The sequence below is a fragment of the Meleagris gallopavo genome, chromosome 2 (genome assembly GCF_000146605.3).
Source record: "Meleagris gallopavo isolate NT-WF06-2002-E0010 breed Aviagen turkey brand Nicholas breeding stock chromosome 2, Turkey_5.1, whole genome shotgun sequence".
Lineage (NCBI taxonomy): Eukaryota > Metazoa > Chordata > Aves > Galliformes > Phasianidae > Meleagris > Meleagris gallopavo.
The window spans coordinates 12851626-12871624 of NC_015012.2; the positions used below are offsets into that span (position 1 = coordinate 12851626).

General features: G+C 40.0%; 1 protein-coding gene across 2 annotated transcripts; it reads right to left on the reverse strand.

Moving 5' to 3' along the window:
- Positions 1–130: 130 nt before the first annotated feature.
- BTBD3 (BTB domain containing 3) lies at positions 131–19929 on the reverse strand. 2 transcript variants are annotated; one of them, XR_792394.3, is made up of 5 exons: positions 9441–19929; positions 8903–8993; positions 8271–8389; positions 2624–4286; positions 131–1513 (listed from the first exon to the last, which is right to left on the reverse strand). XR_792394.3 is itself a non-coding variant. In XM_003203738.4 (4 exons), exons 1-4 carry the CDS (start codon positions 9758–9760, stop codon positions 3254–3256), a joined length of 1563 nt encoding a protein of 520 aa, XP_003203786.1. In that variant the 5' UTR covers positions 9761–19929; the 3' UTR covers positions 131–3253. The 2 variants fall into 2 exon arrangements, 1 of the variants encoding a protein (XP_003203786.1); XM_003203738.4 differs by having other exon boundaries at positions 131–4286.
- Positions 19930–19999: the final 70 nt, after the last annotated feature.

A 19999-nucleotide genomic window follows, 5' to 3' on the forward strand; every position in this document is an offset into this window, starting at 1 on the left:
TTTGGGGATCAAAAGATCTCTGAATACATAAGCTCCACAAATATCTGTGCGCAACTGTACAACAGGAATCATTAAAAGACAGCTAAGTAAAGGCTTTCACAGCTCACGATTCAAAGGTACTGCGGGAAGCAACCATTTAAGAACCATTTTTATTCGTAGGTTTAATGCGATTATACACATTCATGAGTCCAACAAGATCTGCACTGTGACATTGAAGATACAGTACAATAACATTCAACATGAGGTACTTCATATTTATATATCTGTCCTTTATAAATAATGCCGGAAGCCTGCCAAAATCAAACGCTGCTCCAGCACAAACGAGTGCTGTTACCTGAAGTTAGCTGCATTTAATTACATAAAAAAACAACCACCAAAACAAACAACAAATAAAACAGTTCAGTGCAATAAGCATGTAGAAATTAAAGCATTTACTTAAATACTACTTTAGATATGCAGAAAGTATATTACATTATACTCTCTATCACAGATTCCCCTAACCAGGAAAATCAAACATACAAGTAGCAAAGGTGGCCAGGTACAGTTTAAGACAATCTATCCAAAGTTATCTCTACTGACATTATGCTTACATTCCAGGTTGATACAGCCGATGCTTGCAGAACATCCATGTGTTCAAGCTTAGATACTACTGCTAAACTGACCAAATCTACATGCGGACACTTAAGTGCCTGGATGCCCCAAGGGGACTACAACTAGCCACCTTTTCAATACAGCAGCACCTGTCAGCATCAAGCAGGACTCACAATCAAGCTCAAAAGCTGTTTCGGAGTGCTTATGTTTATTGATCCATATAAAAAAACAACTTTACATGCAGCAGCTCCTAAAACCTGGAAGGGACTCAGAGGAATTAAGCTAGAGATAGCTTTCATCCTGCTTCGTCAAAACGATTTAATAAAACCAGCAAATAAAAATAATTAAATAATAGCTAATTTTATACAGCTATACAGTATTTCAATCTCCTACCATCTATTCCAGCCAACGTAGCAGATAGCTTACCTTTATTTGCAGACAAGCAAAAAAACCAACAAAATTAAAAGTGAGAACCAGAGTTTAGATATAGCAGTGCAGTACTGATTTGTCCCAACAGCTGAGGCACCTCATTTATATTTTTCTTCCAAAACTCAGAATGCAGCTTGCTACGGCAAGCAGCTTGTCAATCTGATATTCACTCCGAATTATTACATCTGTGTCAACCACTTGCTGTAAGAAAAATTTAGCAGGCTGATTAGCATCTTGCTCTGCTTCCAAGTCTATTTAAATAAATGAAATTGCTGCTCAAAACATTCTCTCCAGGTAGATGACCATTACCTCACAACAATCTTAGATTCCTTTTTGCAGTCTCTTAAGCAACTCTTTCTCCAGTCCACACATTCTTGTTTATTTTAGGCTGCACATCTAAATATATTTAAATGGCGGCTGTTTTAAAATCTCTTTCTGTGAGTTTTCCATGGACCACTGCTTAAATTTCAGTAACAGTCTGGATTATGTACATCTGTTAAAAAAAAAAAATCACCATATTTTGAGGGTATTTACATTTCAGAAGGAATGTTGCTTACATACACATGCACGTATGTATATAAAACACTAAAGAGTAAGATGGGTGAAAGGCATAGATCTTGTAGGGTAGTTTTTCACTTGGCTTTATTATCTAGAGGAAAGAACTGAGCTTTGGCCATAAATTGTTTGTTATCCACACTCCAGTTTTTCTCATCTCAGATGATATTCTGGACACTGCAAAGAAGTGTTGGCACTTAACAATGGCCAGAGGCCAGGGTTCCATCTGTCAAGAAACACATAAGAGTAGTAGTGTCAAACTGATAAGAAATCTAATGGGAAAAAGATTTTCATCGCAAAACTGACAAGTCAGTTTAGGGTTGTGCTACATTAATGTGTTGATATATTAATCTTCAGACTGCCTTAATAATTATTTGGTCCTCTAATTTTTTTAAAACACACACATATACACACACACGACAGAACCCACTTTGGAGATTAAATGAGTGGTACTACAATAGGTCCCTCTGAGATACAAGTGTCACAATGCAAGGGTGAAAGATTTCCTTGTATTTAAATAGTACCTATGTCTGTTATTTATACTTATTTCCTTCTCAGAAAGAGCTATGAACCCTAATACTTTTCCAGAGATGACAGACATATGACAGGAAGCTTGAGAGAGGACTCAGATAAAGAGAAGGTTCCACATAAGCAGCTGTAAGAGATGTACACTAACTGTAACATGACATTTGGGAATCTTGTCTCTTTCAAAATTCTCATAGTATTAAAAAAAAAGTCTAAGTTGGTACCAGTACGTTCTTTTGTTTCTCTACCACATGCTTCTAAATGTTTAGGAAGAAAACAAGAAAAATATAAAAACTGTCCTACATCAAATGCTAGATATTAACTCCTGTCTATTTAGCGGGGATTTGAAGAAAAGCAACTTAAATAGCAAATCAACTTCAATGTAGTAAAATTAGGTCAAAAGAGTAGAGATTTCAGCTTGTATATGTCATTTGAACATGTGCAAGTACTTCCTTGCCTTCAAAGTGGGATTCCTGGACTACGAACTCTTAGGGTCACATATCAAACCCAAACCCTTACTCACTGTAAACGCGTCCATGCATTCTGGTCAACACACTGTGTAGCTTCCTCAAATAGCTGGCTACAGCAGAATCTCTCAGGATGATGGTATAGACCTATACTTTTTCTGTTTAGAACTGAAGCATTTCTGTTAGCCTCCATGATCAAAATCAGCTCAGCTGATTGTAATCTCTTCAGTTTGAAGAGTACACAGAAGAGAGCCATAAAACAAGGCTCCTTGTTTTCTACCGATCTCCCCAAAATAGTTACAAGCAAAGAGCAGTAAACGGAGAAAGAGAAAACTGATCAAAGATGACAGCATTTAGTGGAAGGAGTTCTAGAGCCCATGAGATACGAGGGCATCCTCTGGTGATTCAGGTGCATCAAAGCAAGGGTCAGCATCGCCAGCAAACAGGTATTTCTCTTACTAAGCGTTCAAAACTTGCTTATTCATAAGAGCTTCCAGTTTAAAGTTAAATATTACACTTAAACTTCATCACCAATGATGCTACAAGTATAGCAAGCCAGTGACTCGCCTGTAGCGTTTGTGACAAATAACTTGTACTGATCACATATCTGCAGATAAAGAGCTAAGCGTCAGTAGGTCTGAACTAGACAGGTTTTTCATAGGAAAAAATGCTTTGACTCCACACATTCAAGCATAAAATATGAGTTCAGGAATTTGCCCTCCCTGTACCCCAGTGCCGTTTGTACTGTCCGAAGAGCATTGAAACTGAACAGTCACTTTCCCACACTGAACTTCTGTCATTCCTTCCTGTCCAAAATAGCTGAGTTCATTACCATCCAAAATCACACTAGCTGTGTAAAAGGTGTCAGGTTCAATCTGTACTGGATATTCAAACCACACAGGGAAAGTGTTACTAGAACCATCTGAGAAATATTTGCTCAAGTTCTGGCCTAGGATAACTCCTTGTCGTTTGAGTTCAATCTTGGCACTGTATTCTGCTGATCCGCAGCTGGAGCCGTATAGCCCAAAGCCAGCTATAAACACTCTCTTATCAACAGCAAACTGGATGCTGTCGCACCGGCCCCTGTAACGCCACTGGTTGCTGCGGTAAGCACAGGATTGGAAACGATGGCACCGCTGAGGAACAAGGCCTTTCCGGGGCTTGCTTACAAACTGTAACTCTGGCTTTTTGGCAGCTGTATACCAAAGGAAGATATCATTGGTTTCGTTGAGAGTCAGAATCCCAGACTGAGCAGCGCCATTCGCAAAGTCGTCGAGTGCCATGGTAGGGATACGTATCAAGTACAGCGCCTTTCCGAGGACTTTGCGCTTATTCTCTATGGTGGCAGTGAGCTCCTGTCGCTGACACTCCACTTCGGCCCAATTCAGAGCTGCTTCGAAAACAACAATTTCTTTGGCATTCAGAGTCTCCCTTCGGAGAATGCTTTCAAGCGTCTGAAAATCAATGTCACAGAAACCCTCGGACTTCAAAGCTAGCTCGGCTTGGGCATCAATCACTTCCCAACAGCGCTGGGTCAGGTCAGGTTCCTCAAACAAGCAGCTTTGGGAAAGCAGCACGCAGGCGTTCTTCGCACTTAGACTTGTTTCTAGGAAGTTGACGCAGGCACGGGCAAGATGAGGGACGATGTACTTCTTGGCAGCATAAAGAGTGGCCAGGACAGTATCTGCAGCCAAATCAATTTCATCACAATATATGTATCTGAAATGAAACAAGCATGCTTAATGCAAAGGGATCATTTGTCAACATCTCAAAACTACGAAGAAGGAATATTTAAGTAGTACTTTTGGGGAACACTGATTAAATCCACGAAGAAACACAAGCTAAAATCACCACTCATGTAAGACCACGGAAGAGAACATGCTTAAATCTGAGGTGAGAAAAAATTCTCATTTGGTGCACAGACTGTGAAGAAATGGTGAACTGTACAAAGAATGCAACTTCTTCAGCTGTTCTCCTTCTGTACACGCTTTGGCTAATGACAGAATATCGTCCTCAGAAGGTAGCTCCTCAACTGCTAACAGAACAGTCTGGAACACGTGTTACAAATGGTACCTGGATTTAATGTCCCAAGATAGTCAGTGGTGATGATTTATTGAGGTACATACCAACAGAGGAATGAAGACTAGCTTACTGCTAATAACTAACTAATCTCCCAGAACAGAAATGCTATTAAAGTGTAACAGGTGCTACTCATCTTCTTAATTACTGATGTTTCTTTCTTTGTTAGTTTCCAAACGAGGCAATGAAACATAAAAAAAAACAAAAGGCATAGAAAATTAATTTTCAGGTTTATTAATGCCTACAGCATCATAGCTGCAATAATATGGTGTTTTCTTTCAGTGTCAGCACATAAGGAGGAAAAAAAAAGCCTTTTACTACCACAACAGTGTAGTGGAAGTGACGAAAGTGAAATTATATTTGTGACTAAACTGCTAGGATTCATCACTTAGAGAAATGAAGCATTGTACAGTTTGTTTTTTGTAATATTTCATGCTTCAGGGCCCCATTTGCAGCTGGTAAATGCCATGTGTTAGAACCATGCCAAATGCAATTTTACTCTTCACTGGGAAAAGCAAGTTTTGATGGTTATGCTTGATAAAAGCACCTTCCTCTTGTGAAGCTGAAGTTCTACACAACCCTGGAGTAATTAAAATGTTCTAGTTAGCAAGTTTCCCAACACAATGTATTTTCGGCAGAATGGAATGTACTTAGAAAGGGGAATTAGTACCTACCCTGAAATGATTGAAGCTGTATATATCTTTATCTGTATTTTTTTTTTTGTCAGCTGTAGGGTGCTATCCTCCAAGTCATATCAAGAATGCATCTGCTCAGAGCAGATGCAGCCCAAGCAATATAACAAAATGGAAGAGCTTCTGGAGAAAAAGAATACTCCTACAAGCTTAAAAAACAAACAAACAAAAAAACCCCAAACAAACAAAAAACCCCAAACCTTTATTATTTGGTTTCAGCTAAGCTATTTGTAACAACAAAGGCTTAGACCTTAGGTATTTTACTGTCCAAAATATTTTGAATGTGTCAATCTATCTGGTTTTATAATTCTCTTCATTGCTCTCCAACTCTCTTCTCCCTCATATTACTTCTCTTTGCTGCTAGTACCAAAGAGAATGATGGCATCTGTTTTATACTGAAATAGCACAAAGTTGCTAGTTTAATATTCATGAAAGTAAAAAACTAATACCAGCGATTTACAACAGACAGCACAGATAGGCTGTCAGCAATATTCCACACTTCTCACTGTGCCAGTGCACCTCGATGCTGGTTAACAATTAATCATATTCCAGTTTCACTCTGTTCTTATAAAGAGGATTTTGCTAGAGCACAGAGTTTGATGGTTTAATAATACACTCATCCTGGCTTAAGAAGAGACCATAGTTCCAACAATCAATATTAAGATATAATGCAGTAAAGACACCAGCTCAATGTGTCAGCAGGATTATGAATTTTAACAACCTTCTGACTCTATTTATAAAACTATAGAAAACTGCCAAATTGATTACACTGAGAGAATAATTCATATATGCCTATCAGTCAATGTGCTATTTCCTATGTTATATCTTGCAACACCTTATCAGATCTTCACTCTAAGTATGCATACTATATATTAAATGACAAAAAACAGTTATGCTAGAAGAATTCACTGTACAGGAAAGAAAATAACAATGTATTTTCTTACAAAGACTATTGCAGGTCCCTCCTGATTGTGGAAATCACCATATGAGAGATAAGACTGTGTAGGGATGGGTAAAAAGTCTTCTCCTTTAGAATCTACATCATGAGCTTTATGCTACCCACCACTCACAAGACTTGCAGGCAGCACTCATGGGGAAGATTTCCTGGGGGGAGAGGAGTGATGGGCCCGTGTCTCCTCCCAGGCACCGCCCAGTGCAGCACATGCTTGGGATCATGCGATGAGGAGAATGCTGCACTGCTGAGCAACATCCTTTCCCATCTCTGCACAGTCACAGCTGCAGGCAGCTCCAGTGTTTGCAGGCACCGGAGCACTCTGCGGGCTCAGGAACACTGCAGCAGCAGCAATGAGCAGTGGGAAGGTTAGCTCAACACCCACAATCAATACAAAAAGTTTGTGTCATCTTCTGCTTTTTTAAAATAAAAGCCTAGAGGGTAAAGAATTCCAGGGTTCTGGTCATGTCCTCCAAGATACTTCCCTAAATTGCCATGGGCTAAATAATTCGTCAAGACCTATCTATCAGCACTGATATTCTCTTCTCTGGATTTGCACTCTGAATATATTCCTTCATGACAATAAATTCAAAAAGCACTCAGTTTTTACTTGGCACGTCACATTCAGTCACAGTGACATAGGATTTGCTGTTCAAAAAGGGGGAGAGGTATCCAAGTATCTTGTATTTGTGCTTTGTAAAAGTCTACATGAAAGCAAAGCACAAGTCAGAGCCCTGCATAAAACACCTGCAAAACCAGAGAGGCCCAACGCGGGGATCTGCAGCACAGCACTGACATAACGTTCTATCTTTACATCCCAGATCTATAGAATAGCTGTGTAACTTCAGCTTTTTTGTTGCAGTTATTAATACTTGCACAATTCTGATGTTCACAATAACCTATAAAAACCTCTGTGCAAACTCTGTGTCGGTGGCACTGTAGAAGAACAGTCAGAGTTGCATATAAAGGAAAAAAAAAAAACCAACCACTCTAATCACAAGCTAGTCAAAAGAATCTATGGAAGACAATAAGTAGCTAGTGATTACATCATTACGCGCAATAAAATCTGCAGCATATTAAAATCTTATTATCAGGTACTAATGTATGCTCTTTATCAGGGTGCAATGGCAATTACTAAAGCTGAAGGGGAAAAAAAAAAGCAACCTCAAAAGGAATAGCAGTTCTGTGATAGGGGATTTCTCTTTAAAAACCAGAGTTTACAGATACATTCAAGGACAACTCAGCAGGGAAACTGATTCGTTGTGTTCACTTAGAAACAACAGCATTTCTTATGCCGTTTGCAAGAAGAAATCAAAGACAGATAAATAGTCACATAAACTGACCCCCCAAGCACCCCCAGTCAGAGTAAAACCCATCCTATGCTTATCAACAGCCTTTTTATCACTTTCTAGATGCACCAGTAAGATAGATGAGGAGAAATTTAATTATCAAAAGCTCTGTTCAATATTTAGGGTGCATTTTTTTTCCCCCTAGGACCAGACACACATATGGCAAGTTTACAAAAAAGTTGTAACTTCATACCATCATACAAACACAGCAATTCTGATTTTTTTGTTGTTTTTAACTTTCTGCTATGCTTGTGAAGAGTAGCAGAGATTTTTTTTTTTTTTTTTTTCTTACAGCTGACAATTCTTTTTAGTAACTCCATTCCTTTGTGTACCATGTGTGGCAACAAATCAAATCAATAGGCATTACAGTATACAATGTGCCCAAAGATCTGCTGTCAAAGTCATTATTTGCAACTGCCTACATGAGCCTAATAAATGCGTGCCTGGAAGAAGAAGGGGAGACCAAAACCAGATAAAAGTTTGAAATACTTGAAACACAAAAAAGAATATTTCAAGCAACCGTTTTCTTTCTGTTCATATGCAAGTCTAATATACTGGTACTGTCATAGTTAAATTAAAGTATGTGATACATCATGAAGGAAAATACATCCAGCAGATGAATGATGCTTACTTCAGCATTGCGAGAAAAGCAGCAGGCTCCACATCTGGTATACGGATTTCATCTTTGTCCTCAGCAAGTTCTCCATAGAACATTGCATGGAATACCGAGCTCCCAACGGCCAGGACATACTGTTGAGAAAGGGAAATCTTATTTCATGCTTTAAGCTGAAAAAAGCTGCCAACAAAAACAACGTGGGAGAGCCACTCTGAATGTACTGGGCTTCACTGACAGGCACTAGATGCAGTTCAGTAAGAAATGAAGTCAAAGTTAAGAACAGAATTACACATTTTCCGCTTCATTTTACTCTCATGAGCATATATGCATTAGCTACTGGAAACTGCTCATATCCACTACACAAGTTAACTATTTCTAGAAAGTCTCAAGAGTAATATTAATCAACAGCACAAGCAGCATTCCTAGCTTTGCAGCGACTGCTTCAATACAAGCATACAAGAAACAAAGAAAAGCAAGGGACAGCACTGCACATAGCCTTTTACTGAATAGAATTATGCCTGCCCCAGAAGAGCCCAGTCCTGCATGCTGCGTCCTGGTGTAGCTGTGGGAGCTCTCCTGCCATCCCTCCCTTCCCCCCTCCTCCCCCAAAAAAAAAAAAAACAACAGACAATGCAGCTGTTGCTTACTTTATGTCCCGGCAGCCGCTGGGTCCCACCTGGTGGCCCGACCACAAAATGAACATCTGCCATCAAGTCATTGTTGAACATCACTGCATTTCTACAAACAGAGACAACATGTTAATTTATAGTACTCAGTGCATCTGTGCAAAACAAATCAGATTTCTGAACACCTTAAAGTTACCCACTAGCAGAATGAAAAGTACTTTGTTTTTAGCTACATTATACATCACGTATGGAGAAAAAACAAAACTTGGAGGGGCAGAGGGGTGTATAAAAATTACAAAAACTTTTCAAAAAGTGGAAATCAGTCAAATTCCCACTAATATCTAACAGCAACATTCTTATTTACACTGTTTATTATTCAGACAGCTGCACTGTATGGAAAACAGATAAGAAAATATTTTCCATTACCAGAATACTTTTCTCTGCAGAGAGAACTGTTTTACTCAGTGAATAAACGAATAGCTAGCAGTACACATTATGAGCATCTCGCTACTTTTCACCAGTCCATTCAAAGAACAAAAATAAACTTTCCCAAACTTACCTCTCTCTGATGGTCGGATAAAGTCCTTGCCAGTTTGGTGCTGGAATAGTGTTGTTGTTATTGAGATTTTGCTGGTGGTACTGCTGGACAGCAGTTGTATTAGTGTTGGCTGGTTTCTTTCGGGGAAAAATATCAGCAGCCATCTTCTTCTTCTTTTTGGTCTTCAGAGTAATGATTTCATAGCAAACTGGAGGCAATTTGCTGCTGCTGCTGTTGCTATTTCCCTTTTTAGAGCTCTTCTTGGACCTGTTCTTAACCGTCTCTGGAAGCATCAAGAAAAAGGTGAGACATTTCATGTTCTTTCCTTTCTCATCTACCATGAGTATACTTGTCTGTATAGCTAGATAACTTGACTAGCTAAGAACATCAAAAAATGCACGTGTGAGCTGTTAAACACGGAGTAGCAGAGCAGAGAGTTTCTTTTCCAGCAAGACAAGGTGACCTTTCCAGCATTCCGACTAAGAAACCAGGCTTTAAGTTTGATCCAGTACTTGCATTGTTAAATACATCCCCATCATTCCTGCCAGTTTTATTTCTTCCCAGCTTTCCTGACCGCGAGCCACCCGAAAGCAGCACGCCCAGCACAGAGGCACACGCGCGGCTGTCGCAGCAGCTTCCCACCAGAGGCAAGCAAGACGTGCCGTAGCACCGCTCGCCTGCTCAGCGAGCTCAACTTGTGCGACGAGCGGATCCGAAGAGACCAGATAATCCAGCCCTGCAGATGGAGTCAGCCAGCACGCAGAGCCAATAGCTGAAGTCACTGATAACGATTGGGCTCAGCCGCACAGTGACACCTATTGTAACGAACGCGGCTCCAACGTTAAAGCGACAGCAGTTGTGCTCCTCATTTAGTGCGCAGCGCCAAGCAATAAAGGAAACCACGCACAGTTGCATAAGTGCCTGACTGACTAGAAGCGTGTGCGTTTCAGCTCTCCTTGATGCTGCCTGGATTACACAGGGGAAGGGATAAAATGTGGAAATCACGTAGAGACATCTTTGAGCCTAAACGTTTCTGCGGGAGCTATTTGCACACGCAATTCGTATGAGCGTGGCTTTGTACGAGCCTAGGATGCTCACAAATCCCTACTGTGGCAGTTGTTCAGAAAGAGCACGCTATAAATACGGGAACCAAAAGAAAGCAAATCAGCTAGCAGCAGCAAAGACAGCGACACAGTTAAACAATCCCCTTCCATGCAATTTCTACTCCAGTGTAACATGAATAGAGATGAGGTCACAGCTTCAGTTTTAACTCCTTACGTTTCTAGGTAATGTAATGGCTTTTGACAGGGGTCCCAAATGACTAACTAGCGTTAATTAGGCCAGCTTACACACGACATGGTTGCACCACATCAGGAGGAAACTTCTACACGTGCAATCAGATTAAAGCAAGTCCGAGTGAATATACTTAATCGATGTTTCCAAGTATTCAATGCAAATCTGACCAGTTTATGAATCGCAGGCTGAAAGCATTTCTCAAGAGGCAAACACATCCTGATTCTGTTAACAAATACTTTCTGAAATAAACAGGATATAAGATATGCCAATGAAATCATTTAAATTAAAAAAAAACAAAACTAACTTCCAGTCATTAGTTTACTCTGAATTAAATTTAGATCAGGTTTCCTTAGTAGAAGGTCAAGCGCATTAAGAAAAAAGGTAAGCATAACCAAAGTATTAGGTGTCAACATTCCCACCTTAAAGCACCGGATGGGTTGATAATTCTAACATCATTTCACAATTATTTTCCAATTCAAAAGAAAAAATCCTCTTTGCTCTTCAATTAATTAATTAGTCAATTAGTTTTGCTGGACAAGAACACAACACCAAAATAAAAAATTGACCGAAGGCTGGTGGAGAAACAGTTGACCTTGCTGAAACGCCTGTCAAGAGCCTGCCACGGACCGAAACTGAAGCACGGAGATGCTTCTCAGGCTGTTTACTGAAAAAACAACTGCAATTGCCACAGCTATAGCTCTGTAACAGAGTCTTGGAATGGTAATGCCTAAATGCAGATACTGCACAGATTATTAGGTCTCCTTGAGAGGTAACTCCACATTAAGCACCAAAACACTGGCAGTGGTCATCACGAGATTTGGCTGCAGTGGATTGGTAAAATATTATTTCCAGACACATATCTATCTCCTCTGTCTGTTAATTTAGAAGAAAATGGGGGGTCAGACCTGGCGTGGCTGAAAAGTAGAGATCTGTTCCTAAATAGATGGAGAGGCAGATCATGCAGTTGCCAAAGAAATATTTCCTAGCAAGCTTTTCTTTCCTTTTTTACTCTCTTTCTCCTTGTTTTTCTTGTTTTTATCTGTGACAGGTTCATTTGGGACAAACTAACCACGTTTGTCAGGTTGAATTGTGATGGTAAAAGAAAGGGTAAAGGAAAAGAAACTTATCCCACAGATGGGATGTTTATAATTGCTCACAGCAGAGAATTTACAATGGAAATACAAAGTATTCTTGGATTGGTGCAAGTTTTTTTTTTTCCCCCCCTCCTTAGGTAAACTTCTATCCCTTCCAGTTACAATAACAACCTGTTTGCCATTCCACAGGGGAGCAAGTGTACAGATGTCAGAAAATCTGGTTTTCATCATTGCAACGGGCAAAAGAAAGACAGAGGAGGTTAGGAGATTCATATGGGAGATTTGATTTTCATTCCATAAATCCATTTTACCTAATCCCATAGAATAAAAGAAGCAAGGTCCCAACAAACAATTTAGCCACTGGAAGTCCAAAGATTATACCCATAGCAGATAGGGTTACCAAGATGCTACAGAAGAGAAATGGAATGACAGAGCCACTGTTAACTCAGTCTAGGAAAGACTAATAGCAAATGTAAACTGGCAGCTATCAACCATACCTTCAACTCCCACAAAACACAATGTGAAACATGCTGTGCTCTCTTGCGGAAGGAGGAGAGGAAAAGCTACGGCTGAAGTTTGTTCTGCCAAACCCAAAAGCCAGCCAGACCCCTAGTAACCAAAGATGAAAGTTCACACCTGCTGATACAAAGCCTAACAGCCATCTTTGTCAGTTCCTAAGCCACCCATCAAAAATCTGGTCTGCTGCAACTGGGAAAGTATTAATGATTCCACAACAGACCCCAGAAGCTCCTATGAAAAAGTTATGACCCTTTCCACAGGCTTCATATCACCTTTCACTGAACTTTATTAGCTCCAAAACAAACCATCACATATCAGTTATTAGTCTCAAGTGAAGTGGAAAAAGAAAAGCACAGAAAGAATCAGTGCTTCTTGCATTCACTATTCATTCAGTTTTGGCAGCAACTACCATCTATTTTCCTATAAAATAGTTTTCCTCTTTTAATATACACATACTGTTAATGACTTACAGCTCACTGCAGTCAGTAAAAGCACATTCAGATGTGTGCCCTGTTGAAATATGAGTCAAAACTTCAAGTTCAAAGCAGTCTGTCTCTGGTGAGAGGAGTAAGGACCTTCTTTCTCCCAAAGACCTGTCCATCTCTGAAAACTTGTTGTGCTGTATCCCTCATTTTCTCCAGTAATTTTAATTTTTCTTTATTAATTATATATTAACAGAATGGAACTTTATAAGCATCTAAAAATGTGCATATATATATATATACATATATATATATACACACATATACAATTCTTCAGAGACATCAATATTAACTTGTAAGCAAAGCAACCACACCAAAAGTATTAACTTAAAGGGTGTAGGAAATTCCATGCTTAAATCTGAACACAGGCCAAATGAAAATTCTAAATGCCAGATGTGAAGAACTTAGCAAAGGGCTACATTATGAGGCTGAGCTGCTATGCACCCACTTTCATCCTCCTTTCAAATGATACAGGGCGAGTTATAAGCCCTTGGAAATCACCTCTCAGCTAAAAAGTGTTTAAACACAAACTGTCCAAACAAAGAAAAATTATTAATTTTACAGTTTAAATCCAAATGCACATGATATATCTACATTCCCAGTTGTAATTATCCTTTAGGACCATAATATGCTGTGAAACCATTGGGAAGGTTGTCACAGCAATCACGTGCACGCAGTGCTTGGAGCATGTATCTTTATGCCTTTCTAAAGGTAACTTACAATTGAGAAATCACTGAATTTCCGAGGTTGATGGGAAACCTCTTCCTCACACTGCATCAGTCCTTCCTTCTGCAATAGCAAGTATACCCCAAATTTTCCATTTTTTCGTCTTCTAATAGGTTGTGCTTTTCCTCTATCTCACATTTAGAGCTCTGCTCTTCATGTAGAAACATGAAGTGGACAATTTCCCTAAAAATCAAGATTTCTTCACAATTCCCAGTGGGCTGCTACAACCAGATTCTGAACTGAGGAACAAATTCCAAGTAGGCAATGAGAACATGCATATATTTCTTTTTTTGTAAAGTTGCCAAGTCTTTTCCTTGGCTGTTATTATGCCTATGCATTATTAAAATTCTTTGTTTAAATTCTGGATTCCCCAAAGAAATCAGTTTCAGATGGTACATCTCTATTAACCAAAATAAATACGCACTTAATATTTAACAGATCTACCTGTCTGCCGTTACTTCCCGTTGAATTTAAGCTCACTCAAACACTAATTAAAAAATGATGTGTACAAGTTCAAAGAGCAAAAAAGCAAACAATAAAGCCAAGAAACCCAACCCAGACAGCCGAGGAGCTTAACGCTGTTTAACTATTTATGAGTTATTTAGTCACTTGGAAGAAACCACCCCATCCCAACCCTTCTGTTTGTAAAAACACTTGCTTGGAAAGGGGACTGACAGCTCTATTCTTGATTTCCTCCAGTAAAAAAGCACTTTAGGATTGAATAAATCTCCCACCACTCGTCCTCACACAGGTTTCCGATAGGCAGCACTGAAACAAACCAGGAGTAACCGTTCCTGTCTGTTGCATCAAAAAGTTGGTCCCTACGTCTCACTCAGTGAGGGCTCCCTTAAAAAGACTAAAAGCAGGGACAAAGATGGGAAACGCTGTGATGGCTATCAAAGAAGTCTGAATACATAGTAGAAGTAAAAGTAAAATAAAAAATAGAGTATTTCTTTCTCAGAAAAGCATCAATTTAGAACAGCATCTTGAACCAACACTAGAAACTACAATGTATTTTGCTATAGCTTGTATGCTAGCAAAATGCTTGTTTACAAATATTCTTCCCAACTCTGCTTAGTGATAATCTTATGCTCTAAAGTATGAAGGTTAAAACCCTCAGAATATTTTTATCCACAAATATCTTTTTTTTCCCCCCATGAGTGCTCTTAGTGCCTTCAAGGAAACAAACACAGGGAGTTCTGAGCAGCCCAGTCAGCAGTTAAATACAAGTTTTTATAAAATAGAAGAACAGAGAATAAAATTGCCTTTTATTTTCACATTCTTGTATTATTTGCATCTCTGCACAACACTTCTTACTCGACTCCCTGCCAAGACAACCTTCATCGTTTAAATATGCCTTTTTTTGTATTTGCAGACATTTTCATTGCCCCCTTTTAGTTTTTACAGCAATATCCTTTTTTGAGACAAAGCAATCAAATCAAAACACAGTACTTGAGAACAACATTTATCTCTATATTTATTTCATCGTGAACATCCTCCTTCCCTGCATGCTCACCAATTTAGGCTTGGCCCAAACCGAGCAGCATCTCCTCCTGTTACATTCTTCCTTAGCTGCTTTACCTCTGCCATTTAACCACAGTAAGAGGTTCAATAACTGATTGTTTCTTTCCCAAACATACTCACATAACTCTACAAGATTTTTGTACGCTGTGGAGTTTTGCTTTTAAAATTAAAACTTTTATTTTCAGCTTGATAAAAATAAATAGAGCTTGCATATTAAAGTGAGAAAAAATATTTACATTTATCACGCATTTTCATTATGAATTCCATGCCATGTTTGCTGTATGAATGGCAGTCTGTAGAAAACACAACTGTATAAAAAAACATCTTAGATTTAAAAAGTCTACAGTGAACAATAACAGTGAATTATCACACATTCTCTTCTGCATACATGGAAAGAAATTAAGTGAAATGCTTCATCACAACATGAAATACACAATTTTACCATCCTGCGCATAGTTTGGCAATTGCAGGTAGGAAACATCCTAGAGTAGAATTGGCAATTTATCCTACAAACACCCATTTGCCGCTTCGTAGCTCAAAGTAAGAACAAGGGTTGTAAATGGATGCTTGAGATGAGAAAACCTGCAGCTACAAAATGAGAAATTCAAGGTTACAGGTGATAGGCTGTTTTTCTACTAGAAGTGATAAGTTTTGCTCTTGACAATCCGTGGGGTCAGAAAGATAAGTTCTTTCCTTGTAGCTGCTTCTTTTGGTTGTTGTTGCTGCTTCTAAGCACAATACTGCAAACCTGAAAGCCTTCAACCCCTTTTCTAAGGCAGAGGTCAACTTTAATTCTATTCTGCCTCTTATCAAAACTGACCTACAAAGGAAAGATCAGATAGCTCAGGAAATTGGTAATGAGATACAGTGGTTTTCATCTCTAGGTCACTAACTCTAAATTGACCGAGGTCACCAGTAATCAAAAGTCATTAGCATTTAATGATCATTCAGTGCCCTGTGAGAAAGAAGCTAGCGATCTCAGTGCACTTGAGAGAAACCAGCACTACAATTAGTACTCACATGCTGCTTATTTCAACAGAGATTGTCATCAGGTAACTACAGCCACAACTTCCCTTCCTATCTTACAGGCAGATTTTATACTAGACAAACCTCTATACTAACTTCAACTCAGCTCAGAAACACTTCATTCAATTAGTTATATTAGGACCTACAAAGACGACGATCCTGTTCCCCTCCATCACTGTCTCCCAGATGTCTTTGTCCCCCTACACACAGCTCAGTTAAGCCTGCCAAAAGGTAGCGCAGATAAAGAGAAGACAACTTCTCAGCAAGATCTTACTTAAGAGCTGGTGGCACTAGAAGAGTACCTACCCCATCAAGATCCAAAGGGACAATGCGTTACCATTGATTATGTTAGTGTGTAATTCAAGGATTCTGTTTTTCACGAGCAGCTCACCTACTTTCACATGAAACCAGTGATGAAGTACCCTGTGGGACACGAGAGGGAAGAGGATATTGCTACGACCTACATGTCAGCTGTTCAGCAGCCTGCAAACTTCAATTTCCTGAGACTGCCGTGCTTTAAGCTGCTTCAAGTTTGCAACTGAACAAAGTTAAGAAAACAGAGGAGACTTGAAAAGCTCTGTTAGGTGTCGTAACATAAACATTACTGGGTTCTGCCATGGTAAAAAGGCATCATGCCAATCCACAGGACCCTGAACTTTGCTAGATGTGAAACGACCAGCTTACAACCCAACGCAGATCCATGACTTGGCACACTTCTGTTTACAGAAGAGCGTACCTGGAACCATTCAGTGTAAGTATTTAAAATAAGTTAGAAGAAGGGAAAATGGCACGGCTTTTTGTTTCCAGTGCATTTTAAGTGACAAAAGAGAAGACTATCCCAGCTAGTGAAAAAGGAACAGGTTAGTCCATCAGCAAAGCAAAGAAATGCATTATCAAGCACAGTAGCTCTCCTTTCTCAAAAGTCTCAAATCCATGAACAAACACTCATATAATTTTTTGACAGCTGCTTAATAACCCCAATTTTTGGTTATGAGGCACCAATCACTGTATCCAAATAATCCAAGGAATGGACACAAACACTAAGTCCATCAGACTGCACTGTACTCAATTCATTCTCTTTCACCACGTTAGAAGCTGCGGATCTTGTTGCTCGCTCTTAACTTTGTTCCCAGCTTCACACAGCACAGCCAGGTTCTGCTTGGATTTATAATGGTGACTCCCCAGGGGAACAAAACCACTGCCAAACTGTGATCTGCTTAGATGTTTCACAAAATCAGATTTACTTTCTTCCATGGCAAATATTTCAGTCACACTTGCCAATTAGATCAGCTATGCTTTAGCATTTTGATTAATTTCTCCTCCTCTTTACAAGTGAATGGCAGCTTACTTGCTGCCAATGAATTTTCAAGATAGACATGAATATGCTCCTTAATTTCTGGTTTCAAGATATATTTTCAAGCAGTTAGACTTATTTGTGCAGGAACACCATGGTATCCTAAATGCTAACTCTCCTTCACAATAATGCTGTCTTATTGGCTCTATTTTCAGAGCTGTAGTAGAGAAAAAATTGAAGGAGAAAGTAATTAAAAGTAAACAAATACAAGTATTTTATGGGATTGTGCAAGGTAAACCTGCACGTGCATCAGTTTTACATATTAAAAAACTTTGCCAATTATGAAAGCCTTTATTTTTTCATATACGTGCAGCAGTATCATCTCAGCCTGATAGTCAAAAATCCAACAGCACCTAGGTGTTCTATGCTGTTATGTGCACTGTGTGACCCTAACATCACACTGCATACTTTTGAGCTTGTGCTCAACAGAACGTGCCTCGACAGAAATTGAGCAAATTAGCAGGGCCGGGATTGCTTCCACCTGAGTTAAACCAGGCACTGAGGACCCCGAAGTAGAGCAAAACACTGTTCCTCTGTTGGAGTGAAGTCACTGCATGCATTTCTATTGCAAATAATAAGCAACTTCCTCACCTCCTCCCCAGTCTCAAAAAGCATGGCTTAAATTTTCACTCACGCCCACTGCTAGTAGGGCAAGGTGACACGCTATAACACATGATGGATTAGTCTTCAAAGGGATTTTGTTCCACCTTAAAAGCCCGTGTATAAAACCTCACAGCTGCTAGGTGCAAGCAAACGTGCTACCCAACCAAACAGTTACTTTCTGCTCTTACTCTCAAAAAACCTTTGTCACCAAGCAAGCACTGAGCAAAACGAAAGGTAACAAAACTATAAAGCTGGAGAATGTAACATTTTGAAGCAAAATGACTCCTCCACATTTCTGGAGAGTACCAGAAACTCAGGTAGGGTGGAAGCAAAATCTAACCTGACACATGAGTACCACCCTGTCAGAGGAGCAAGTTACCAACCCATTCAGAAGCATACTGAAGTGGTACCTGACCTGCTAGTGACTGAAGCTATTCAGGGCACCAGGTAGCCTCACAAGGCAGGTAACAGGGCCAGACAAGGGGACTTCTCAATGTACCTTCCACATCTGTTTTCTGTGACAATATGCTCTATATACCCAGAATGCCCAGCAGACATCACCAGCCTGCCCATCTGTATTTTAAAATGCAAATACTCTGTGGAAACCGGACTCACTTAAACCTTCTTTCACTTTAGCGTGCTGAGTTATCAAATTCAAATGAACCAAGAGGAGCAGAAAAGTGACAAGCCAGGCCAGAAAAACAGAAAGCCCACGAATACAAATGAAGTGACTAAGCTTTTCCCCTGGGTTTTGTAGAACAAAACAACAGCCTGTGAGATTGGTGAGTTAGTAGAAAGTCACAAGAGAACCATCTTGAATGATCTGACAAAGCTAATGAAGGGCATGAACAACATTCCGCTACAGAACTAGCATCCTTCATACAACTTCACACAATGGCCTAAATTTCTTCAAACAGCATAATGAACAGTAAGTCATCATCAGACCTCTGCTTTAATTGAGCCGGCCACAACACTGAAACTTTGATCGTAAGCATACCAGCTGTTTTGGAACTTGAGATAAAAAATTTCTATCACAAGTTCTAACAAGCAAGTATCTACACAGTAGATATTACTACCGATAGCTGAATCCTTTCTCTCATAAAAAGCAAGCAAAGAGGAACTCCACGTTTCTTCTGAAAGGTGCTTCCTCTGGGGCAGAGCTGAGTACCACTGGGGGTGAAACAGCAGGGAAGTTATCATGCATTCTGCTGCTGCAGAGAAATAGTCAGAGAAATAGTACTGCACACTACATTCAATTTTGGCAAACTTATTTCAAATGCAGAAGGTCCTGAAGTATTTAATTCCCAAACAGAATTACCTAATAAACTGCCAAGATGTGACACGTTATGACAAACCGCACGTAATTTCTGTGGGCAGTGATGAGAGCAGCTCTTTCCCACCAAAACAAAACCTGTTTTAAGCCTGAGTCAGGGATAGGACAGTTACATTACAACCAAATGCGCTCTGTGTGCACACAAACAATACCACGTCCCTCCGCAAACAGGGGCCACAGAATAAAAACTCATGGTATAAATTTAATGCTGAAAAGAATAAAAGTTGTGAAAAATGCAGTAGCAGCACAGGAAACCTACCCAGCCTTGGGTGCTTTAATTAGGAATGCAGGTAATCACCTCAGGAGCATTACACACGGTAACTTCAGCTTTTTTCTCACGTGGGGCAAGAACAGCCCGCAGCCCTCGCCCCAGAACAAAACTCTGGAGGCGCCAGGCCTCCATAAGCAGCTCTGTTTGCAGACACGCGGACAGCCAGCCCACAGCTCGCGGACTGCGGTCACTCGGCGCTCAGTCACACCGCTTTCCCCTGGGAAGTTCCAGATCGCAGCGCTCAGCGGCAGCCCCCCACCAGCCCCCGGGCCGCTCTTTGTACCGACGCCTCGCGCAGCTCCGCGCGCCGCCCGAACTCCCGCTCCCCAACTTTGGCGGAAGGCTCGGAGCG